The sequence below is a fragment of the Scylla paramamosain genome, chromosome 9, assembly GCF_035594125.1.
Source record: "Scylla paramamosain isolate STU-SP2022 chromosome 9, ASM3559412v1, whole genome shotgun sequence".
Taxonomy (NCBI): domain Eukaryota; kingdom Metazoa; phylum Arthropoda; class Malacostraca; order Decapoda; family Portunidae; genus Scylla; species Scylla paramamosain.
The window spans coordinates 11,959,135-11,985,990 of record NC_087159.1 but is presented as its reverse complement, the minus strand read 5'-3'; the positions used below and the strand labels follow the sequence as shown (position 1 = coordinate 11,985,990).

Genomic DNA, 26,856 nt, shown 5'->3' with positions numbered 1-26,856 from the left:
GGCTTTAATGAAGATTTTATTGCTTCAAAAAATCGTTTATGATTTTTAAAGTATGTTACGTTCCTGTTGAGTTAAGTATGTGGAATTTGAATAGGCTTATTGTCCCGTTGAAAGTGGTGATTTTGTCATTTTTTAGCTTCTTTATTTTTTTATTGTAGCTTGTAACTAAGTGTGCATTATTTTAAAAAATAGTTCAGATTTTTTAAAATGTTTTTTTACCAGTGTAAAGTGGAATAGGTGGACTTTTCAGTGTTTTTAATGGTGTCAAAATTTCCAACACTTTTTCCATATTTCACATAATATTTCTTTATAACTACTGAGACTGGAGGTGTTTTGATATTGTGAATATTAATTAAAGTAATTGTCAAGTCAGAATATATAATGCATTCGAGCCTAGCTTCATTTTTTCTATGGGTCAATTTCAAAATGAAATACCTTACGTACGTATGGCAGCGGGGCGCCGGCACCTCGCCTGTGACGTCATCAAGGATTCCGGACTCGGTCTGCTCCAGTGTCTCCTCAATATTTACCGTAATTTCCAGTGTTTTCGAAGTATTTCTAGCTGTTTCTAAAGTCAGGCGTGTAGATAGTTGTAATAGAAGGAAGAAAATAAGAGAAATGAAAGAGGAGAAGGAAGAAATAAAAAGAAATGGAGGAGGAGGCAAAACAGGTAAACAATATTTAGCTTAGTTTCCCTTGCTGCGCTGCAGTTCTCTGTAATAATTGGTGTGTTTTGGGTGTTTTAGGTGTTTAGGATGTATGTAGGAATGTTGTGGGGTGTTTAGAGTGTGTTTTGGTGGTGTTTAGGTGTGTTTTGGGTGTATATTTGCTGTTATCATTGTGTTTTGGGTGAATTTTGGGTGTTTTAAATGTGGTTTAGGATGTTTTTAGTTATATTGTAAGTGGTTTGAGTCGTGTGGGGTATTTTGAGTATATTGTGGGATGTTTTTGTGTGTTATGGGTGTGTTTGGGGGTATATTGAGGTGTAGTGAGTTTGTTTTGGGTTTATTTTCTGTTTTAAGTGTTTCGGTGAGTTTGGATGTGTGTGTCGGGTCTTTTGAGGTGTATTTGATTGTGTGCAAGTAGTTTTGGGTCTTTAAGGGTGTGTTTGTGGCGTGTTTGTGGTGTTGAGTGGTGCTTTAAGTGTGTTTTGGATGTTTTGATGAGTTTTGGGGTGTTGTAGTGTATTTTGGGTGTTTTAAATCTTTTGAGTTTGTTTGGATGAGTTTTAGGTATATTGGGGTGCTTTGAGTGTGTTTTGGATAAATTTAGCGTGGTTAGGGTGGGTTATTTGGATGTTTTTAGATGTTACGGGGTGTTTTGAGTGAATATTCAATATTTGGTTGTGTTTAGGTGAGTGTAGTGGGTATTTTGGGGTGTTGTGATGTGTTTTGGTTGTGTTTTGGATGTTTTGAGTGTATTTTGAGTGTGTTTTGGTAAGTTTTGTTGCATGTAGGGATGTTGAGTGTTATATATATATATATATATATATATATATATATATATATATAATGGGAAGGCAATGAGAAGAAAGACAAAAGAACATGGGATGCACCGCCTGTGTTCATACCGGGATCTGATGTCAGTTCTTGTGAAGGGCCAGAATGCATATTCCTGAAGTCTGGAAGGAGTCGTCCGCCAGGCTGTATGGACACTAGGCTGTAGCTCCAAAACTAACCGTAGGATTCTCCCTAAAATAGTCTCATTGAGATTCTCGCACAAAATTACCAATACGTAACTTAATCTAACCTAACCTAACCGCTACAAGAGTAAATGGGCCGAAACATTACCAGACTTCGGGAATATGGATACGGGTTAAGGTCGCTTCACACACATCAGTGCCATATTCATTCCGTGCTGTTCAGTGCTTCAGTGTCAGTAAAAAAAAATTCATCATTTTGGAATTCAGTGGAAGCATTTACACACGTCCAGCGAAGTACCGTGTTTTGACTGAAGTGATTGTTACGTCTCCGTTCCGTGAAATAGAATATCGTCGTCACTGGTATTTTAAAAATTTTCACGGATGTCGGACAAGTGTTTGAAATAAAATAGAAGAAATTGAAATGGTGATAAATACTCTTTTTAATTGATGTAATTAATCACATTGTACATTATACTTACCACAACACACCACATCACACCACACCACATCATAACACACCACACCATACCACACCACACCACACATCACTGAGCAATGTCATCAAACAGTTTTTGGACATTCTTAAGTATTGGAAAATTTTTGTTTCACCATTAATTAATTCCTCATACAGAGTAGCAAAATCTCCTTCAGTTTCTCTTTTTCTTCCACGTTTCATGTACCCACTTTTCTTTTCTTTATTTTTTGTTAAGCAAGCATCTTGCTCTTCATCAAGAATTATGACAATCATAGCCAACTCCACGTCTGAAAGGATATGTGTGCATAGACGTCACGAAAGCGACATGGATATCACTGACACTACACGATACTAATACGGCACTGATAGGTGTGAAACCACCTTTGAGCGTACTATTTAGATAGTGTACCCACTATCTGCCAATTTCACTGGGACAAAAGCACAATTAGGTGATTGTTAAGAAGAAGAACAATAATAATAATAATAATAATAATAATAATAATAATAATAATAATATAATAAAAGGAGTTAAGCCATCTATATAGTTAGCTAGATTGATATTATCATTATTATTGTTATCATCATTATTACATATCAAGGTATTGTGACATTATTATTAATAATATGTTATTATTATTATTATTATTATTATTATTATTATTATTATTATTATTATTATTATTGTTATTATTATTATCATTATCATATTTCAGCTATCCAACATCAGAACAGTATATGAATATGGCAAATGCTGTTTTGACATCATTTCCTGCCATCCTGAGAAACAGTGATCTCGAGGAGCATGAATTGCAGCTGCAATGGAAATTGCGCATCCAGCGCAAGTTTCAGAATTCAAGAAAGAGGCAGGATTCCTCAGTGACTGAGGTGACGTCGAGTAAAAAGAAGATCCCTTGCATAGCGCCAAAAGAGACTACGTGTCCACTGATGTATGGAGTAAAGGCTTACCTTCCACCAAGGCCCCATTCATAAGATGATGAGTCATTAGAGAGACATAGACAGTGGCTTGCTCTACATTGGATGAAGAAAGATCCTGAGTTAGATAAGGTATGTGATATTTGTACGCTTGATTTATCTCTTTTATATTTCAGAGACTTCTTTACTGGTGTTGTTTAAAAATACCTGCTCTTATGTAAGCAATTTCAATGGTACTGGTGGATAGCCACTGAAAAATGATGCTCGTATATATATATATATATATATATATATATATATATATATATATATATATATATATATATATATATATATATATATATATATATATATATATTATATGAGGCGCGCGGTGCAACAACGACGTAACCGAGAAATGGAAAATTTCACGGTTACGTCGTTGTTGCACCGCGCGCCTCATATATATATATATATATATATATATATATATATATATATATATATATATATATATATATATATATATATATATATATATATATGAAGGAGAGAGAGAGGCTGGCGGGACAGTCAACTTATGAAAACTAATTTTACTTTAATGATTTTCCTCAGGCTGAATGCCTCATGCAGTTGACACTCTCTGAGAGATGCAAAAAAATAATCAATGGGAACATTCTTGTAGCAGAAATCCTGAACTTGTACCCGTGGATTCAGACTTTTGATGGCGTAAGTGTGTATATATGTACACTTTATGGATTTTGCTACATATTGTTACTAATTGTCAACTTTATTTGTAGGGCTATAATATATATAGCTATTTATATTTTATAGTAGGTAATTGATATTTAACTACCAGTACTTCCATTCTCCCTCTCAGGCTCAAAGGCCTCAGTGACGGGAGATAAGCACTCATAACTAAGTACAGTTATTGCAGATGCTCATTTCTGTAACCTTCACTTATAATTATTTGATGCTTATATCTTTACAGATAATCAAGGAGTTCCTGAGATTAGAACCACAAGCAGATGAACCAGACCCAAGAGTAGCAGTTTTGAAAGGGCTGGAGAAATATAGGCTCCCAATAATTGCCATTCTCAAAAAAAAGAAAAGCAGTTCCTCTGTATATGGAAACCTTACTTGAACTCTATGACCACGATGAAAGTCAATGCGAGTAATGTCTAGTTCAATTTGTTCATTTCAGTAGCTGGTAGCAATTTAATATATGTATCTTTTCATCATTAGCAATGCATCTTTCACTTTTATAAGCCTAGTATTCATGAAACTATGCTGCATGCAAAAACCAAACATTGTATTAAGCATGACCTATCTAACTGTAATGCTTGCACCAATTTCTATAAAGGTACTAATTTAATTGTTAAATTCCTGCTCTGCTATCAAATTTTTGGCTGAGTGCTATGGCTAAATAATTGTTTGCAGCATAAGTGATGTTAAAGATTTTAATAGGTGTAAAGCATCTCTCTCTCTCTCTCTCTCTCTCTCTCTCTCTCTCTCTCTCTCTCTCTCTCTCTCTCTCTCTCTCTCTCTCTCTCTCTCTCTCTCTCTCTCTCTCTCTCTCTCTCTCTCGTAAGGAAAGACATTATTTCTAGTGTAAATAAACCCAATAGGCTGTCCAATTTGAAATTTAAAATGTAAATATTATCAATCTTTTTAGAAATGTTAGCTGCATCCTCTTCCCTTGCAGTCCAATAAGACAGGTCACTAATTCGTGTGGAGATAGAATTCTTGGAGTCACCTTTGCCGGCACTAGCGCAAGTGCAAACAGTCTGATAAAGGTTTCTTCCATGGTTGTGATGAAGTTCAGGACTTCTCACACTGTTTTGGTTGATATGATGAGAAGAATCGGGAGTTCGGAACATCAGTGCGTTATGTCGGGGCATGTAGGTTCAGCTGGGGTTTTCTTTCTTTTTTTTTTTTTTTTTTTTTTCGATCAGTACTCATCATATTCTTACGAGGACTTGCTAGACAAAGCATTATTGCATTATGATATTACCCAAATAGTGTCTCAAGTAAAAAACATAACCGCATACTCGTACAAAAGATTTGCTGCTGTGACACAAAGGACAAAAATCATTAGTATACTGGTCGTTCTGAGCATTCAATCAAAATGCTTGTCATTCATATAATTAGTAGAACCATCGAGGAGCTTTATTTTTGTTAATTCTTATGTGATAAAGCAATAATTACAGGAGACTTTTAAAAGATTGGTACTCAAATTAGTGGACTGTCCTATTGGATGTGACCATATCTTCACTTTTTCCTTACACAGTTAATTTTCTTTTGTTTATTTGATTTACTTATTATCATATTTATTTATATATTTATTTATTTGCACCAGATGCTTGCTTAGTTATATTGGGGTTACTTCACCTGCTTGGAGAAAGGAAAGACTCCATTTTTACTAAGGTTAAATTTCAGTACCTTTGATTTTAGAGTGGTGTGTATATATTGAAATTTCTGAATATATTATCACCTTAAGATATACATCTACATATAAATTTTATTTTAATGTCAAAATGTTATTAATGTTTACACTATTATTTCTTCTTTAAGGTAACAGAAGAAGAACTAAGAACAGGGCAGTCTAGTGTGTATTTGATGGTGCACTTGTAGCTGAACCAACATGTATTTCTATGGCTGTAGTCTCATTGGTAGCAGGGCTTTGTGTTTAATATTGAACACCCAAAAAAATTGTGAACATTTCCTCCGTTTCACAACATCCCATCTCTTAGGTATCAAGTATGACAAAGGTAACACTTCAAAAACAAGATCTCTACTTGTAAAACTCAATGAAGTAAAGACAGAATTGAGCTACAAAAATGCATAAATCTGCTTCCAAATATATTCAACTCCACACATAATGCCCCTCTCTCTCTCTCTCTCTCTCTCTCTCTCTCTCTCTCTCTCTCTCTCTCTCTCTCTCTCTCTCTCTCTCTCTCTCTCTCTCTCACACACACACACACACACTAGTCAATTACTAGTTAAAGATTAATCAGTGAAATAAATACATAACATTATGTTAATAAGTTTTCTAAAAGGAAAAGGAAATACCTGTACTTCCCCTTCCCCCCAACCCAGTATTCATGAAATCTTACTGAATTGTTATCTTATGTTTTATATATATATATATATATATATATATATATATATATATATATATATATATATATATATATATATATATATATATATATATATATATATATATATATATATATATATATATATATATATATATATATATATATATATATATATATATATATATATATATATATATATATATATATATATATATATATATAATGAATGGAGAGTAGACATTCTCTCTCTCTCTCTCTCTCTCTCTCTCTCTCTCTCTCTCTCTCTCTCTCTCTCTCTCTCTCTCTCTCTCTCTCTCTCTCTCTCTCTCTCTCTCTCTCTCTCTCTCTCTCCAAATTGGGAAGTATTCTTCATGTACCATATGATGCATATATTTTTATTTGATTTTTTATGCATTTTTTACCTTTTTTTTTTATTTCTCTATGTTATTGCAAGTGATACGTGAAGCTTCTTTATTACTGTTCTGAGCATTTCTGTAGATTTGTTTAGTTAGTATATCCCATAGAAATACTCATTTTCTTTTTTTGTGTGGCTTTAAAGGATTAATGGTGACATATGGATATGATCTGGGTTAAAAGCTTGTACAAATAAGGTTAAATGTCTATTTTTGCACTGGTTGTTTCCCTAAGTTTCTTAAAAGTACTGTGATATAATGATTAGCAGTGGACTAATTAATTATTCTTTACAGAGTCTGTAACTCCTTACATTTAATTTATGTTAACTTTACTTACATATTTTTTCCTTTAGTTTATGAATGGGAGGAAGATTTAATATTCATATCTTAAGAGATGCTTACTTTCTTTTCTACATTGCAAGTTTTAGTGATTAATACTCACAAATGTGTATTATTTACTTAATGGCTTGTCAAAACAGGTTGTTTTTGTGTTGCTTTTTTTTTTTTCTCATGCTAGGATGAAGTGTTACTAATGGAGTTTATTTTTTACATCTGTTTTATATATCATTACAGTTTTGAGGGGAGCTTTCTGTTAAATGTTCAAGTGAAAAGCATATTATACTATAGATGATAAAAATTATAGTGTTTATTTTTTTATTTATTTTTTTTTAATGCAATGAAATGGAGGGAACATTTAATTGTATATGAATATATTGAATTTATTACCTATTCTTTCCCTAACCTTGAGACAGCAGTAGCTAGCTGCTAGTATTAAAGGTACTAATGATTCATCATCTGCCTAAGAAAGACTAACTAATTAGTCATTTAATTGACTAACCTATGATCCACTTTACTAATGTGGTTAGTAGAAGCAGTGAACAGTACGAAGGCATTAGTCAGATATATTTGAGTAAGACCATACTCAGGTTGAGTGCTCAGTTAGTCACAAATTGACTAACATTATGTTAGTCACTGTGACTAATGCTGCCACTCGTTCTAGACCCCATGGGTTTTACTAAGAAAAGGTAGCACGACTAACTTTGGTTTTGTGTGAACACCGTATACCGCTGCCACCTCAAGCAACAGGAAGGTCGTCTCTGCATCAGTGGAGTTGCGTTGAATTTTGTTCTGTAAGGGGTGATCGTAAGTGACAAGGCCATTTCGTACCAGATGAACGTAAGAAGTGTATTCTGAGAGAGTGGGGGCGCGCTTGATTTCATAAGGGGCCACAACAGTCTCTTGAATTTTAAAACTGCTTGAGGGTGATGTCTGTGCACATAAACCTGTAATGAAGAAAATTTGTCAAAGGATGTAATGCAGCAAGTATTCCATGACACAATGTGTTACTGCCGTGGCCTGTCAGCTAACGTTACGATTGACTGTAGAGCGGGAACCGGGCTTGGAGGGAGTGGCGGTGCGCAGGTGGCCACGAGAGGAGGGTGCCTGCTAACTTACATCCTCAAAGCGAGTGAGAAAAGCTTCAAACCTTTCTGTGAGTGAGTGATGGAAGCCTGCTGCGTCTCCACCAAGGTAGCAAGTGTGGCTTCTGTCTTGGCTTGAATGACAACCATGCTAAACATGCGAGCTTCAGTGGTATCCAGTTGTGATTCCGAGGAGGCACATCGGCTCATCAGCTTTTCCACAATGTTGCGAATAGCCTGCACCTGTGGAGAGGGAGATGCAGGAGTAGAGACGTCAAGTGTGTGTGAATTGGTGGCGGGGGTGGCTGATTGAGCGGCGATGTAGACGCGGTCTTATGTTGTGAACAGCCATACCAAACGCTTACTCCAGGCTCCTGACAGCAAGGATACTTCCAGTGCGCGTTAACGTCAGGAGGTGGCGGCGGTGGACATGTGGTCGGGTCATGTGTGGTCGTGGGTGGAAGTAGTGGGGCGCGATGACAGTACGTGCGCGATTCGTGACTCCCAGCACATCACGCACACTTCTCAGGAGCCGAGCAACAGCGGGGTATGTGGCCAGTACCCCAGCACTTATAACAAGATGGTAAATTTTAAGTTTACGTATCCCACAAGGTGGAAGACAAGGAAGGAAGCTGAATTCAGTAGACGATGGTATTGGGCCCTATATAGTCAACGTGATCACAATCCTGCTGATAGGCTGCACGTCCTGATAGAATCGACGAGCAAAATAGATTTCCTACATCTCCTTGCTGAGATTAGGGTCGGCGCCAACCGGGTAACGAGGGAGAAAATAGGTTGGCAATTTGCGAAGCCTGTCAGGAAAATCCTGCCGGGTAAGAGGAAGAGCAAGAAAGTCACCTCGTTCCGCACTACTTAAAAAATCCGGGCGATTCCCCGCTACGTACACGAATCGGGAAGTTACTGCAGCCTTCTTTACCTCGGCCAAACTGCGTTCGAGTTTGAAAGCACGATTCACCTCTTCCAGCCAACGCAACTTGACATCAGCAGTCTCATGTGAGAATTGCGAGGTACGTTGGGAGGGAGGACGCAGTCCGCAAGGGTCGTCATGTGAGGAGGGTATGTGGTGTAGATGTTGCATTGAGGATCATTATCTTTTCTCAGACGGGAGACTTTGGGAAATCATTGACCGAGATCCTCCACTGCAGTTGAGGGCATCATAGATGTGTGGTCTTAGGAACACAGCCAGTTGCAGGCCGTGGTGACGGGGACCGACTGTGGGTCTCAAAGGTAGGTGATGGCCTTCTTCCGGCTGAGTGAGACAGGCCGGGCCAATGGTCGTAAACTTGGTCGTCTTTCTCACTCATCGCCAAGTCTTTCTCCAAAACCGAAAGTGGACCTGGACCAGATGCTCTGTGGTGCTGTGTCTCCGCCAGCAGCACCAGAATTGGCAGCAAGAGAGCACTCTTGATCCAACTATTGGACAGGCAAACGACGCGAAGCTGAGTTAGAGGGCAGGTGAGAGGGAGCGTCCACTCACCACCATATTTCAGGTGAGAGAGAGAGAGAGAGAGAGAGAGAGAGAGAGAGAGAGAGAGAGAGAGAGAGAGAGAGAGAGAGAGAGAGAATTTTTATATTGTCTTTCAGTTACTCTTTAATAATGAATTTGATTGCTTGTGGATGTAATTTTCTATCCATTGGTATACTTGTTTATGCATTTCTTAATTTGTTAATCATTTTCTTAATTTGTTACTCAAATTATTTTTCTGAAATGAGGTAAATGAATGGAAGTGCTTTGATTTTTCGGTAATTAAGTGACGTGTGCCTAAACACACACACACACTCTCTCTCTCTCTCTCTCTCTCTCTCTCTCTCTCTCTCTCTCTCTCTCTCTCTCTCTCTCTCTCTCTCTCTCTCTCTCTCTCTTGTACAAGAGACATAAAGCCATGCACATATAACATGTCTTTAGTGGTAGATAATTCAAAAGTATACATTGAATATGATTGGATCCTTTACGCAAACGGTCATGATCGCAGTTTTAGCTTGTTTGACTGCTATGCGGTGCTTAGTGGGCGGAAAAATTCACGCGGTAATTGAAGGGCGTGCGGCCGTAGCTGTATAACCACATGCTGAGGTGGAAGGAATGCTTCATCGCTCTCGATCATGGCCTACATGCTACGATGTCCGCGATGTCCTCTCGCGCTCCCTCCTTCCTAGGCATTGAAAAAGTGCGGGAAATTTGAAGGTTTATAAATGCACTGGTGTGTGTATGTGTGTGTGAGTGTTATTGCTAGTTATCTCTCTCTCTCTCTCTCTCTCTCTCTCTCTCTCTCTCTCTCTCTCTCTCTCTCTCTCTCTCTCTCTCTGTCAGTAGTTGCACAGGTCTTCAAGGGTATTTTTACGGTTTTAGTGACAGATTAACAACATTTCTACATTAATAACAGGAGAAACACCATTGAAAACCCTGATAATCATCTTTATAGCTTTGAAAAACAGTCGTGAGGAGAGAGAGAGAGAGAGAGAGAGAGAGAGAGAGAGAGAGAGAGAGAGAGTAGGAGCATTTCAGTTGAGCCTATTCTGCCCTGGTTCGTGTTTGCTGCGGTGACACGGTGCCGCACTGAGTGAAGATTGCGTTCATAATCACTTATCGGGGGTGGAGTGGGGAAAGGAGAGTCAGGAAGTGAGGATATTTATATTATTTGACATATTATTTGATAGCATGTCAACTTTTGTGTGTGTGTGTGTGTGTGTGTGTGTGTGGGTGGGTGGGTGTTGGATCAGTGACAGGTGGCGCTGGGGAGTTACCACGGCGAGCGGCTGGCTGGCTGCAGTGTTTTGGTCAGCACTGGTCAATCTTGCCCTACACGCTCTATTAACCAGTGTTTCCGTCTTCCCGACACCTTCTTCCTGCACCAAGCACCGTCAAGCATCACCAGAGAGGCACGAGTACGTAAGGTGAGTCCAGCGGGGCCAGTCTCTCCTCAGTCAGCCTTACTGCCTTCACAACACCCTAATCCTCCCTGTAGTGTCTTGTATTCGTTTATTTAGGATTCATTATTCGTTATTTAGTTTTTTTAGGGGTTAATTATTTATATTTAGGTTTTGTTTACGTCTGAGTCTGGAAAGAGTTGGAAATTTATTCAAATATTTAATGTTCGCCAATATGTAAACAAGCCGTCAGCTGTGTTATTATCCATTATTTGCCTCGTCTCTCACTTATTGTAAGCCTAACATATCACAAGATGGATCCACATGTCTAGCCTTCATATCCGCTGGTCAGATATATCCGTCATTGCCTGGTTTTGGTGTTATATAGGAATAAATAAGGCAACATGGCCGCCGGCTCCCCCCTGAGGTCGCCCCCGAGGGCCGCCATGATGGACTGGCACCTGTTCCGGCTTGTTGGTTCCAATATTTTTTTAAATTTTTCAGAATTAATTTATTTGGCTTGTATAGTAAGATTTTATGGTTTTTTTAAAAATATTTCGTTGCTTTTGAAGTGTTTTTCTTGCTTCAGTTAAGTAAATGTGCCGAATTTGGTGTTGTTTTTTATGTAAATAAGGGGCAGTTTGTACGGTGAAATTTACCCAGCCTGGTTTTTGGCTTTTTTATTTGAGGCTTTAATGAAGATTTTATTGCTTCAAAAAATCGTTTATGATTTTTAAAGTATGTTACGTTCCTGTTGAGTTAAGTATGTGGAATTTGAATAGGCTTATTGTCCCGTTGAAAGTGGTGATTTTGTCATTTTTTAGCTTCTTTATTTTTTTATTGTAGCTTGTAACTAAGTGTGCATTATTTTAAAAAATAGTTCAGATTTTTTAAAATGTTTTTTTACCAGTGTAAAGTGGAATAGGTGGACTTTTCAGTGTTTTTAATGGTGTCAAAATTTCCAACACTTTTTCCATATTTCACATAATATTTCTTTATAACTACTGAGACTGGAGGTGTTTTGATATTGTGAATATTAATTAAAGTAATTGTCAAGTCAGAATATATAATGCATTCGAGCCTAGCTTCATTTTTTCTATGGGTCAATTTCAAAATGAAATACCTTACGTACGTATGGCAGCGGGGCGCCGGCACCTCGCCTGTGACGTCATCAAGGATTCCGGACTCGGTCTGCTCCAGTGTCTCCTCAATATTTACCGTAATTTCCAGTGTTTTCCAAGTATTTCCAGCTGTTTCTAAAGTCAGGCGTGTAGATAGTTGTAGTAGAAGGAAGAAAATAAGAGAAATGAAAGAGGAGAAGGAAGAAATAAAAAGAAATGGAGGAGGAGGCAAAACAGGTAAACAATATTTAGCTTAGTTTCCCTTGCTGCGCTGCAGTTCTCTGTAATAATTGGTGTGTTTTGGGTGTTTTAGGTGTTTAGGATGTATGTAGGAATGTTGTGGGGTGTTTAGAGTGTGTTTTGGTGGTGTTTAGGTGTGTTTTGGGTGTATATTTGCTGTTATCATTGTGTTTTGGGTGAATTTTGGGTGTTTTAAATGTGGTTTAGGATGTTTTTAGTTATATTGTAAGTGGTTTGAGTCGTGTGGGGTATTTTGAGTATATTGTGGATGTTTTTGTGTGTTATGGGTGTGTTTGGGGGTATATTGAGGTGTAGTGAGTTTGTTTTGGGTTTATTTTCTGTTTTAAGTGTTTCGGTGAGTTTGGATGTGTGTGTCGGGTCTTTTGAGGTGTATTTGATTGCGTGCAAGTAGTTTTGGGTCTTTAAGGGTGTGTTTGTGGCGTGTTTGTGGTGTTGAGTGGTGCTTTAAGTGTGTTTTGGATGTTTTGATGAGTTTTGGGGTGTTGTAGTGTATTTTGGGTGTTTTAAATCTTTTGAGTTTGTTTGGATGAGTTTTAGGTATATTGGGGTGCTTTGAGTGTGTTTTGGATAAATTTAGCGTGGTTAGGGTGGGTTATTTGGATGTTTTTAGATGTTACGGGGTGTTTTGAGTGAATATTCAATATTTGGTTGTGTTTAGGTGAGTGTAGTGGGTATTTTGGGGTGTTGTGATGTGTTTTGGTTGTGTTTTGGATGTTTTGAGTGTATTTTGAGTGTGTTTTGGTAAGTTTTGTTGCATGTAGGGATGTTGAGTGTTATATATATATATATATATATATATATATATATATATATATATATATATATATATATATATATATATATATATATATATATATATATATATATATATATATATATATATATATATATATATATATATATATATATATATATATATATATATATATATATATAATGGGAAGGCAATGAGAAGAAACACAAAAGAACATGGGATGCACCGCCTGTGTTCATACCGGGATCTGATGTCAGTTCTTGTGAAGGGCCAGAATGCATATTCCTGAAGTCTGGAAGGAGTCGTCCGCCAGGCTGTATGGACACTAGGCTGTAGCTCCAAAACTAACTGTAGGATTCTCCCTAAAATAGTCTCATTGAGATTCTCGCACAAAATTACCAATACGTAACTTAATCTAACCTAACCTAACCGCTACAAGAGTAAATGGGCCGAAACATTACCAGACTTCGGGAATATGGATACGGGTTAAGGTCGCTTCACACACATCAGTGCCATATTCATTCCGTGCTGTTCAGTGCTTCAGTGTCAGTAAAAAAAAATTCATCATTTTGGATAGTGTACCCACTATCTGCCAATTTCACTGGGACAAAAGCACAATTAGGTGATTGTTAAGAAGAAGAACAACAATAATAATAATAATAATAATAATAATAATAATAATAATAATAATAATATAATAAAAGGAGTTAAGCCATCTATATAGTTAGCTAGATTGATATTATCATTATTATTGTTATCATCATTATTACATATCAAGGTATTGTGACATTATTATTAATAATATGTTATTATTATTATTATTATTATTATTATTATTATTATTATTATTATTATTATTATTATCATTATCATATTTCAGCTATCCAACATCAGAACAGTATATGAATATGGCAAATGCTGTTTTGACATCATTTCCTGCCATCCTGAGAAACAGTGATCTCGAGGAGCATGAATTGCAGCTGCAATGGAAATTGCGCATCCAGCGCAAGTTTCAGAATTCAAGAAAGAGGCAGGATTCCTCAGTGACTGAGGTGACGTCGAGTAAAAAGAAGATCCCTTGCATAGCGCCAAAAGAGACTACGTGTCCACTGATGTATGGAGTAAAGGCTTACCTTCCACCAAGGCCCCATTCATAAGATGATGAGTCATTAGAGAGACATAGACAGTGGCTTGCTCTACATTGGATGAAGAAAGATCCTGAGTTAGATAAGGTATGTGATATTTGTACGCTTGATTTATCTCTTTTATATTTCAGAGACTTCTTTACTGGTGTTGTTTAAAAATACCTGCTCTTATGTAAGCAATTTCAATGGTACTGGTGGATAGCCACTGAAAAATGATGCTCGTATATATATATATATATATATATATATATATATATATATATATATATATATATATATATATTATATGAGGCGCGCGGTGCAACAACGACGTAACCGAGAAATGGAAAATTTCACGGTTACGTCGTTGTTGCATATATATATATATATATATATATATATATATATATATATATATATATATATATATATATATATATATATATATATATGAAGGAGAGAGAGAGGCTGGCGGGACAGTCAACTTATGAAAACTAATTTTACTTTAATGATTTTCCTCAGGCTGAATGCCTCATGCAGTTGACACTCTCTGAGAGATGCAAAAAAATAATCAATGGGAACATTCTTGTAGCAGAAATCCTGAACTTGTACCCGTGGATTCAGACTTTTGATGGCGTAAGTGTGTATATATGTACACTTTATGGATTTTGCTACATATTGTTACTAATTGTCAACTTTATTTGTAGGGCTATAATATATATAGCTATTTATATTTTATAGTAGGTAATTGATATTTAACTACCAGTACTTCCATTCTCCCTCTCAGGCTCAAAGGCCTCAGTGACGGGAGATAAGCACTCATAACTAAGTACAGTTATTGCAGATGCTCATTTCTGTAACCTTCACTTATAATTATTTGATGCTTATATCTTTACAGATAATCAAGGAGTTCCTGAGATTAGAACCACAAGCAGATGAACCAGACCCAAGAGTAGCAGTTTTGAAAGGGCTGGAGAAATATAGGCTCCCAATAATTGCCATTCTCAAAAAAAGAAAAGCAGTTCCTCTGTATATGGAAACCTTACTTGAACTCTATGACCACGATGAAAGTCAATGCGAGTAATGTCTAGTTCAATTTGTTCATTTCAGTAGCTGGTAGCAATTTAATATATGTATCTTTTCATCATTAGCAATGCATCTTTCACTTTCATAAGTCTAGTATTCATGAAACTATGCTGCATGCAAAAACCAAACATTGTATTAAGCATGACCTATCTAACTGTAATGCTTGCACCAATTTCTATAAAGGTACTAATTTAATTGTTAAATTCCTGCTCTGCTATCAAATTTTTGGCTGAGTGCTATGGCTAAATAATTGTTTGCAGCATAAGTGATGTTAAAGATTTTAATAGGTGTAAAGCATCTCTCTCTCTCTCTCTCTCTCTCTCTCTCTCTCTCTCTCTCTCTCTCTCTCTCTCTCTCTCTCGTAAGGAAAGACATTATTTCTAGTGTAAATAAACCCAATAGGCTGTCCAATTTGAAATTTAAAATGTAAATATTATCAATCTTTTTAGAAATGTTAGCTGCATCCTCTTCCCTTGCAGTCCAATAAGACAGGTCACTAATTCGTGTGGAGATAGAATTCTTGGAGTCACCTTTGCCGGCACTAGCGCAAGTGCAAACAGTCTGATAAAGGTTTCTTCCATGGTTGTGATGAAGTTCAGGACTTCTCACACTGTTTTGGTTGATATGATGAGAAGAATCGGGAGTTCGGAACATCAGTGCGTTATGTCGGGGCATGTAGGTTCAGCTGGGGTTTTCTTTCTTTTTCTTTTTTTTTTTTCGATCAGTACTCATCATATTCTTACGAGGACTTGCTAGACAAAGCATTATTGCATTATGATATTACCCAAATAGTGTCTCAAGTAAAAAACATAACCGCATACTCGTACAAAAGATTTGCTGCTGTGACACAAAGGACAAAAATCATTAGTATACTGGTCGTTCTGAGCATTCAATCAAAATGCTTGTCATTCATATAATTAGTAGAACCATCGAGGAGCTTTATTTTTGTTAATTCTTATGTGATAAAGCAATAATTACAGGAGACTTTTAAAAGATTGGTACTCAAATTAGTGGACTGTCCTATTGGATGTGACCATATCTTCACTTTTTCCTTACACAGTTAATTTTCTTTTGTTTATTTGATTTACTTATTATCATATTTATTTATATATTTATTTATTTGCACCAGATGCTTGCTTAGTTATATTGGGGTTACTTCACCTGCTTGGAGAAAGGAAAGACTCCATTTTTACTAAGGTTAAATTTCAGTACCTTTGATTTTAGAGTGGTGTGTATATATTGAAATTTCTGAATATATTATCACCTTAAGATATACATCTACATATAAATTTTATTTTAATGTCAAAATGTTATTAATGTTTACACTATTATTTCTTCTTTAAGGTAACAGAAGAAGAACTAAGAACAGGGCAGTCTAGTGTGTATTTGATGGTGCACTTGTAGCTGAACCAACATGTATTTCTATGGCTGTAGTCTCATTGGTAGCAGGGCTTTGTGTTTAATATTGAACACCCAAAAAAATTGTGAACATTTCCTCCGTTTCACAACATCCCATCTCTTAGGTATCAAGTATGACAAAGGTAACACTTCAAAAACAAGATCTCTACTTGTAAAACTCAATGAAGTAAAGACAGAATTGAGCTACAAAAATGCATAAATCTGCTTCCAAATATATTCAACTCCACACATAATGCCCCTCTCTCTCTCTCTCTCTCTCTCTCTCTCTCTCTCTCTCTCTCTCTCTCTCTCTCTCTCTCTCTCTCTCTCTCTCTCTCTCTCTCTCACACACACACACACACTAGTCAATTACTAGTTAAAGATTAATCAGTGAAATAAATACATAACATTATGTTAATAAGTTTTCTAAAAGGAAAAGGAAATACCTGTACTTCCCCTTCCCCCCAACCCAGTATTCATGAAATCTTACTGAATTGTTATCTTATGTTTTATATATATATATATATATATATATATATATATATATATATATATATATATATATATATATATATATATATATATATATATATATAATGGAGAGTAGACATACTCTCTCTCTCTCTCTCTCTCTCTCTCTCTCTCTCTCTCTCTCTCTCTCTCTCTCTCTCTCTCTCTCTCTCTCTCTCTCTCTCTCTCCAAATTGGGAAGTATTCTTCATGTACCATATGATGCATATATTTTTATTTGATTTTTTATGCATTTTTTACCTTTTTTTTTTATTTCTCTATGTTATTGCAAGTGATACGTGAAGCTTCTTTATTACTGTTCTGAGCATTTCTGTAGATTTGTTTAGTTAGTATATCCCATAGAAATACTCATTTTCTTTTTTTGTGTGGCTTTAAAGGATTAATGGTGACATATGGATATGATCTGGGTTAAAAGCTTGTACAAATAAGGTTAAATGTCTATTTTTGCACTGGTTGTTTCCCTAAGTTTCTTAAAAGTACTGTGATATAATGATTAGCAGTGGACTAATTAATTATTCTTTACAGAGTCTGTAACTCCTTACATTTAATTTATGTTAACTTTACTTACATATTTTTTCCTTTAGTTTATGAATGGGAGGAAGATTTAATATTCATATCTTAAGAGATGCTTACTTTCTTTTCTACATTGCAAGTTTTAGTGATTAATACTCACAAATGTGTATTATTTACTTAATGGCTTGTCAAAACAGGTTGTTTTTGTGTTGCTTTTTTTTTTTTCTCATGCTAGGATGAAGTGTTACTAATGGAGTTTATTTTTTACATCTGTTTTATATATCATTACAGTTTTGAGGGGAGCTTTCTGTTAAATGTTCAAGTGAAAAGCATATTATACTATAGATGATAAAAATTATAGTGTTTATTTTTTTATTTATTTTTTTTTAATGCAATGAAATGGAGGGAACATTTAATTGTATATGAATATATTGAATTTATTACCTATTCTTTCCCTAACCTTGAGACAGCAGTAGCTAGCTGCTAGTATTAAAGGTACTAATGATTCATCATCTGCCTAAGAAAGACTAACTAATTAGTCATTTAATTGACTAACCTATGATCCACTTTACTAATGTGGTTAGTAGAAGCAGTGAACAGTACGAAGGCATTAGTCAGATATATTTGAGTAAGACCATACTCAGGTTGAGTGCTCAGTTAGTCACAAATTGACTAACATTATGTTAGTCACTGTGACTAATGCTGCCACTCGTTCTAGACCCCATGGGTTTTACTAAGAAAAGGTAGCACGACTAACTTTGGTTTTGTGTGAACACCGTATACCGCTGCCACCTCAAGCAACAGGAAGGTCGTCTCTGCATCAGTGGAGTTGCGTTGAATTTTGTTCTGTAAGGGGTGATCGTAAGTGACAAGGCCATTTCGTACCAGATGAACGTAAGAAGTGTATTCTGAGAGAGTGGGGGGCGCGCTTGATTTCATAAGGGGCCACAACAGTCTCTTGAATTTTAAAACTGCTTGAGGGTGATGTCTGTGCACATAAACCTGTAATGAAGAAAATTTGTCAAAGGATGTAATGCAGCAAGTATTCCATGACACAATGTGTTACTGCCGTGGCCTGTCAGCTAACGTTACGATTGACTGTAGAGCGGGAACCGGGCTTGGAGGGAGTGGCGGTGCGCAGGTGGCCACGAGAGGAGGGTGCCTGCTAACTTACATCCTCAAAGCGAGTGAGAAAAGCTTCAAACCTTTCTGTGAGTGAGTGATGGAAGCCTGCTGCGTCTCCACCAAGGTAGCAAGTGTGGCTTCTGTCTTGGCTTGAATGACAACCATGCTAAACATGCGAGCTTCAGTGGTATCCAGTTGTGATTCCGAGGAGGCACATCGGCTCATCAGCTTTTCCACAATGTTGCGAATAGCCTGCACCTGTGGAGAGGGAGATGCAGGAGTAGAGACGTCAAGTGTGTGTGAATTGGTGGCGGGGGTGGCTGATTGAGCGGCGATGTAGACGCGGTCTTATGTTGTGAACAGCCATACCAAACGCTTACTCCAGGCTCCTGACAGCAAGGATACTTCCAGTGCGCGTTAACGTCAGGAGGTGGCGGCGGTGGACATGTGGTCGGGTCATGTGTGGTCGTGGGTGGAAGTAGTGGGGCGCGATGACAGTACGTGCGCGATTCGTGACTCCCAGCACATCACGCACACTTCTCAGGAGCCGAGCAACAGCGGGGTATGTGGCCAGTACCCCAGCACTTATAACAAGATGGTAAATTTTAAGTTTACGTATCCCACAAGGTGGAAGACAAGGAAGGAAGCTGAATTCAGTAGACGATGGTATTGGGCCCTATATAGTCAACGTGATCACAATCCTGCTGATAGGCTGCACGTCCTGATAGAATCGACGAGCAGAATAGATTTCCTACATCTCCTTGCTGAGATTAGGGTCGGCGCCAACCGGGTAACGAGGGAGAAAATAGGTTGGCAATTTGCGAAGCCTGTCAGGAAAATCCTGCCGGGTAAGAGGAAGAGCAAGAAAGTCACCTCGTTCCGCACTACTTAAAAAATCCGGGCGATTCCTCGCTACGTACACGAATCGGGAAGTTACTGCAGCCTTCTTTACCTCGGCCAAACTGCGTTCGAGTTTGAAAGCACGATTCACCTCTTCCAGCCAACGCAACTTGACATCAGCAGTCTCATGTGAGAATTGCGAGGTACGTTGGGAGGGAGGACGCAGTCCGCAAGGGTCGTCATGTGAGGAGGGTATGTGGTGTAGATGTTGCATTGAGGATCATTATCTTTTCTCAGACGGGAGACTTTGGGAAATCATTGACCGAGATCCTCCACTGCAGTTGAGGGCATCATAGATGTGTGGTCTTAGGAACACAGCCAGTTGCAGGCCGTGGTGACGGGGACCGACTGTGGGTCTCAAAGGTAGGTGATGGCCTTCTTCCGGCTGAGTGAGACAGGCCGGGCCAATGGTCGTAAACTTGGTCGTCTTTCTCACTCATCGCCAAGTCTTTCTCCAAAACCGAAAGTGGACCTGGACCAGATGCTCTGTGGTGCTGTGTCTCCGCCAGCAGCACCAGAATTGGCAGCAAGAGAGCACTCTTGATCCAACTATTGGACAGGCAAACGACGCGAGGCTGAGTTAGAGGGCAGGTGAGAGGGAGCGTCCACTCACCACCATATTTCAGGTGAGAGAGAGAGAGAGAGAGAGAGAGAGAGAGAGAGAGAGAGAGAGAGAGAGAGAGAGAGAGAGAGAGAGAGAATTTTTATATTGTCTTTCAGTTACTCTTTAATAATGAATTTAATTGCTTGTGGATGTAATTTTCTATCCATTGGTATACTTGTTTATGCATTTCTTAATTTGTTAATCATTTTCTTAATTTGTTACTCAAATTATTTTTCTGAAATGAGGAAAATGAATGGAAGTGCTTTGATTTTTCGGTAATTAAGTGACGTGTGCCTAAACACACACACACACACTCTCTCTCTCTCTCTCTCTCTCTCTCTCTCTCTCTCTCTCTCTCTCTCTCTCTCTCTCTCTCTCTCTCTCTCTCTCTTGTACAAGAGACATAAAGCCATGCACATATAACATGTCTTTAGTGGTAGATAATTCAAAAGTATACATTGAATATGATTGGATCCTTTACGCAAACGGTCATGATCGCAGTTTTAGCTTGTTTGACTGCTATGCGGTGCTTAGTGGGCGGAAAAATTCACGCGGTAATTGAAGGGCGTGCGGCCGTAGCTGTATAACCACATGCTGAGGTGGAAGGAATGCTTCATCGCTCTCGATCATGGCCTACATGCTACGATGTCCGCGATGTCCTCTCGCGCTCCCTCCTTCCTAGGCATTGAAAAAGTGCGGGAAATTTGAAGGTTTATAAATGCACTGGTGTGTGTATGTGTGTGTGAGTGTTATTGCTAGTTATCTCTCTCTCTCTCTCTCTCTCTCTCTCTCTCTCTCTCTCTCTCTCTCTCTCTCTCTCTCTCTCTCTCTCTCTGTCAGTAGTTGCACAGGTCTTCAAGGGTATTTTTTACGGTTTTAGTGACAGATTAACAACATTTCTACATTAATAACAGGAGAAACACCATTGAAAACCCTGATAATCATCTTTATAGCTTTGAAAAAACAGTCGTGAGGAGAGAGAGAGAGAGAGAGAGAGAGAGAGAGTAGGAGCATTTCAGTTGAGCCTATTCTGCCCTGGTTCGTGTTTGCTGCGGTGACACGGTGCCGCACTGAGTGAAGATTGCGTTCATAATCACTTATCGGGAGTGGAGTGGGGAAAGGAGAGTCAGGAAGTGAGGATATTTATATTATTTGACATATTATTTGATAGCATGTCAACTTTTGTGTGTGTGTGTGTGTGTGTGTGTGTGTGGGTGGGTGGGTGTTGGATCAGTGACAGGTGGCGCTGGGGAGTTACCACGGCGAGCGGCTGGCTGGCTGCAGTGTTTTGGTCAGCACTGGTCAATCTTGCCCTACACGCTCTATTAACCAGTGTTTCCGTCTTCCCGACACCTTCTTCCTGCACCAAGCACCGTCAAGCATCACCAGAGAGGCACGAGTACGTAAGGTGAGTCCAGCGGGGCCAGTCTCTCCTCAGTCAGCCTTACTGCCTTCACAACACCCTAATCCTCCCTGTAGTGTCTTGTATTCGTTTATTTAGGATTCATTATTCGTTATTTAGTTTTTTTTAGGGGTTAATTATTTATATTTAGGTTTTGTTTACGTCTGAGTCTGGAAAGAGTTGGAAATTTATTCAAATATTTAATGTTCGCCAATATGTAAACAAGCCGTCAGCTGTGTTATTATCCATTATTTGCCTCGTCTCTCACTTATTGTAAGCCTAACATATCACAAGATGGATCCACATGTCTAGCCTTCATATCCGCTGGTCAGATATATCCGTCATTGCCTGGTTTTGGTGTTATATAGGAATAAATAAGGCAACATGGCCGCCGGCTCCCCCCCTGAGGTCGCCCCCGAGGGCCGCCATGATGGACTGGCACCTGTTCCGGCTTGTTGGTTCCAATATTTTTTTAAATTTTTCAGAATTAATTTATTTGGCTTGTATAGTAAGATTTTATGGTTTTTAAAAATATTTCGTTGCTTTTGAAGTGTTTTTCTTGCTTCAGTTAAGTAAATGTGCCGAATTTGGTGTTGTTTTTTATGTAAATAAAGGGCAGTTTGTACGGTGAAATTTACCCAGCCTGGTTTTTGGCTTTTTTATTTGAGGCTTTAATGAAGATTTTATTGCTTCAAAAAATCGTTTATGATTTTTAAAGTATGTTACGTTCCTGTTGAGTTAAGTATGTGGAATTTGAATAGGCTTATTGTCCCGTTGAAAGTGGTGATTTTGTCATTTTTTAGCTTCTTTATTTTTTTATTGTAGCTTGTAACTAAGTGTGCATTATTTTAAAAAATAGTTCAGATTTTTTAAAATGTTTTTTTTACCAGTGTAAAGTGGAATAGGTGGACTTTTCAGTGTTTTTAATGGTGTCAAAATTTCCAACACTTTTTCCATATTTCACATAATATTTCTTTATAACTACTGAGACTGGAGGTGTTTTGATATTGTGAATATTAATTAAAGTAATTGTCAAGTCAGAATATATAATGCATTCGAGCCTAGCTTCATTTTTTCTATGGGTCAATTTCAAAATGAAATACCTTACGTACGTATGGCAGCGGGGCGCCGGCACCTCGCCTGTGACGTCATCAAGGATTCCGGACTCGGTCTGCTCCAGTGTCTCCTCAATATTTACCGTAATTTCCAGTGTTTTCCAAGTATTTCCAGCTGTTTCTAAAGTCAGGCGTGTAGATAGTTGTAGTAGAAGGAAGAAAATAAGAGAAATGAAAGAGGAGAAGGAAGAAATAAAAAGAAATGGAGGAGGAGGCAAAACAGGTAAACAATATTTAGCTTAGTTTCCCTTGCTGCGCTGCAGTTCTCTGTAATAATTGGTGTGTTTTGGGTGTTTTAGGTGTTTAGGATGTATGTAGGAATGTTGTGGGGTGTTTAGAGTGTGTTTTGGTGGTGTTTAGGTGTGTTTTGGGTGTATATTTGCTGTTATCATTGTGTTTTGGGTGAATTTTGGGTGTTTTAAATGTGGTTTAGGATGTTTTTAGTTATATTGTAAGTGGTTTGAGTCGTGTGGGGTATTTTGAGTATATTGTGGGATGTTTTTGTGTGTTATGGGTGTGTTTGGGGGTATATTGAGGTGTAGTGAGTTTGTTTTGGGTTTATTTTCTGTTTTAAGTGTTTCGGTGAGTTTGGATGTGTGTGTCGGGTCTTTTGAGGTGTATTTGATTGTGTGCAAGTAGTTTTGGGTCTTTAAGGGTGTGTTTGTGGCGTGTTTGTGGTGTTGAGTGGTGCTTTAAGTGTGTTTTGGATGTTTTGATGAGTTTTGGGGTGTTGTAGTGTATTTTGGGTGTTTTAAATCTTTTGAGTTTGTTTGGATGAGTTTTAGGTATATTGGGGTGCTTTGAGTGTGTTTTGGATAAATTTAGCGTGGTTAGGGTGGGTTATTTGTATGTTTTTAGATGTTACGGGGTGTTTTGAGTGAATATTCAATATTTGGTTGTGTTTAGGTGAGTGTAGTGGGTATTTTGGGGTGTTGTGATGTGTTTTGGTTGTGTTTTGGATGTTTTGAGTGTATTTTGAGTGTGTTTGGTAAGTTTTGTTGCATGTAGGGATGTTGAGTGTTATATATATATATATATATATATATATATATATATATATATATATATATATATATATATATATATATATATATATATATATATATATATATATATATAATGGGAAGGCAATGAGAAGAAAGACAAAAGAACATGGGATGCACCGCCTGTGTTCATACCGGGATCTGATGTCAGTTCTTGTGAAGGGCCAGAATGCATATTCCTGAAGTCTGGAAGGAGTCGTCCGCCAGGCTGTATGGACACTAGGCTGTAGCTCCAAAACTAACCGTAGGATTCTCCCTAAAATAGTCTCATTGAGATTCTCGCACAAAATTACCAATACGTAACTTAATCTAACCTAACCTAACCGCTACAAGAGTAAATGGGCCGAAACATTACCAGACTTCGGGAATATGGATACGGGTTAAGGTCGCTTCACACACATCAGTGCCATATTCATTCCGTGCTGTTCAGTGCTTCAGTGTCAGTAAAAAAAAATTCATCATTTTGGAATTCAGTGGAAGCATTTACACACGTCCAGCGAAGTACCGTGTTTTGACTGAAGTGATTGTTACGTCTCCGTTCCGTGAAATAGAATATCGTCGTCACTGGTATTTTAAAAATTTTCACGGATGTCGGACAAGTGTTTGAAATAAAATAGAAGAAATTGAAATGGTGATAAATACTCTTTTTAATTGATGTAATTAATCACATTGTACATTATACTTACCACAACACACCACATCACACCACACCACATCATAACACACCACACCATACCACACCACACCACACATCACTGAGCAATGTCATCAAACAGTTTTTGGACATTCTTAAGTATTGGAAAATTTTTGTTTCACCATTAATTAATTCCTCATACAGAGTAGCAAAATCTCCTTCAGTTTCTCTTTTTCTTCCACGTTTCATGTACCCACTTTTCTTTTCTTTATTTTTTGTTAAGCAAGCATCTTGCTCTTCATCAAGAATTATGACAATCATAGCCAACTCCACGTCTGAAAGGATATGTGTGCATAGACGTCACGAAAGCGACATGGATATCACTGACACTACACGATACTAATACGGCACTGATAGGTGTGAAACCACCTTTGAGCGTACTATTTAGATAGTGTACCCACTATCTGCCAATTTCACTGGGACAAAAGCACAATTAGGTGATTGTTAAGAAGAAGAACAATAATAATAATAATAATAATAATAATAATAATAATAATAATAATAATAATAATAATAATATAATAAAAGGAGTTAAGCCATCTATATAGTTAGCTAGATTGATATTATCATTATTATTGTTATCATCATTATTACATATCAAGGTATTGTGACATTATTATTAATAATATGTTATTATTATTATTATTATTATTATTATTATTATTATTATTATTGTTATTATTATTATCATTATCATATTTCAGCTATCCAACATCAGAACAGTATATGAATATGGCAAATGCTGTTTTGACATCATTTCCTGCCATCCTGAGAAACAGTGATCTCGAGGAGCATGAATTGCAGCTGCAATGGAAATTGCGCATCCAGCGCAAGTTTCAGAATTCAAGAAAGAGGCAGGATTCCTCAGTGACTGAGGTGACGTCGAGTAAAAAGAAGATCCCTTGCATAGCGCCAAAAGAGACTACGTGTCCACTGATGTATGGAGTAAAGGCTTACCTTCCACCAAGGCCCCATTCATAAGATGATGAGTCATTAGAGAGACATAGACAGTGGCTTGCTCTACATTGGATGAAGAAAGATCCTGAGTTAGATAAGGTATGTGATATTTGTACGCTTGATTTATCTCTTTTATATTTCAGAGACTTCTTTACTGGTGTTGTTTAAAAATACCTGCTCTTATGTAAGCAATTTCAATGGTACTGGTGGATAGCCACTGAAAAATGATGCTCGTATATATATATATATATATATATATATATATATATATATATATATATATATATATATATATATATATATATATATATTATATGAGGCGCGCGGTGCAACAACGACGTAACCGAGAAATGGAAAATTTCACGGTTACGTCATTGTTGCACCGCGCGCCTCATATATATATATATATATATATATATATATATATATATATATATATATATATATATATATATATATATATATATATATATATGAAGGAGAGAGAGAGGCTGGCGGGACAGTCAACTTATGAAAACTAATTTTACTTTAATGATTTTCCTCAGGCTGAATGCCTCATGCAGTTGACACTCTCTGAGAGATGCAAAAAAATAATCAATGGGAACATTCTTGTAGCAGAAATCCTGAACTTGTACCCGTGGATTCAGACTTTTGATGGCGTAAGTGTGTATATATGTACACTTTATGGATTTTGCTACATATTGTTACTAATTGTCAACTTTATTTGTAGGGCTATAATATATATAGCTATTTATATTTTATAGTAGGTAATTGATATTTAACTACCAGTACTTCCATTCTCCCTCTCAGGCTCAAAGGCCTCAGTGATGGGAGATAAGCACTCATAACTAAGTACAGTTATTGCAGATGCTCATTTCTGTAACCTTCACTTATAATTATTTGATGCTTATATCTTTACAGATAATCAAGGAGTTCCTGAGATTAGAACCACAAGCAGATGAGCCAGACCCAAGAGTAGCAGTTTTGAAAGGGCTGGAGAAATATAGGCTCCCAATAATTGCCATTCTCAAAAAAAAGAAAAGCAGTTCCTCTGTATATGGAAACCTTACTTGAACTCTATGACCACGATGAAAGTCAATGCGAGTAATGTCTAGTTCAATTTGTTCATTTCAGTAGCTGGTAGCAATTTAATATATGTATCTTTTCATCATTAGCAATGCATCTTTCACTTTTATAAGTCTAGTATTCATGAAACTATGCTGCATGCAAAAACCAAACATTGTATTAAGCATGACCTATCTAACTGTAATGCTTGCACCAATTTCTATAAAGGTACTAATTTAATTGTTAAATTCCTGCTCTGCTATCAAATTTTTGGCTGAGTGCTATGGCTAAATAATTGTTTGCAGCATAAG

General features: G+C 37.2%; 1 protein-coding gene across 6 annotated transcripts in view; it reads left to right on the top strand.

Annotated features, from left to right (window-relative positions):
* The window catches only part of LOC135103610 (uncharacterized), a 44,401-nt gene that overhangs the window by 5,075 nt on the left and 12,470 nt on the right, over positions 1-26,856 (top strand). Inside the window, exons 2-6 of one of the 6 annotated variants that reach the window (XR_010270132.1) lie at positions 2,831-3,182; positions 3,645-3,758; positions 4,021-4,203; positions 5,389-5,456; positions 5,604-6,120. Coding sequence is in view for 2 of the 6 variants with exons in the window: in XM_064010087.1 (XP_063866157.1) it covers positions 14,195-14,221; positions 14,636-14,749; positions 15,012-15,197 (327 nt within the window). In the remaining 4 variants the exon portion in view is untranslated. Of the gene's footprint in view, positions 1-2,830; positions 3,183-3,644; positions 3,759-4,020; positions 4,614-5,388; positions 5,457-5,603; positions 6,121-10,013; positions 10,881-13,869; positions 14,222-14,635; positions 14,750-15,011; positions 15,218-20,822; positions 21,678-25,227; positions 25,580-26,856 lie in introns of those variants that run through there. The other 5 variants (XM_064010087.1, XR_010270134.1, XM_064010088.1 and 2 more) reach the window with 5 other exon arrangements.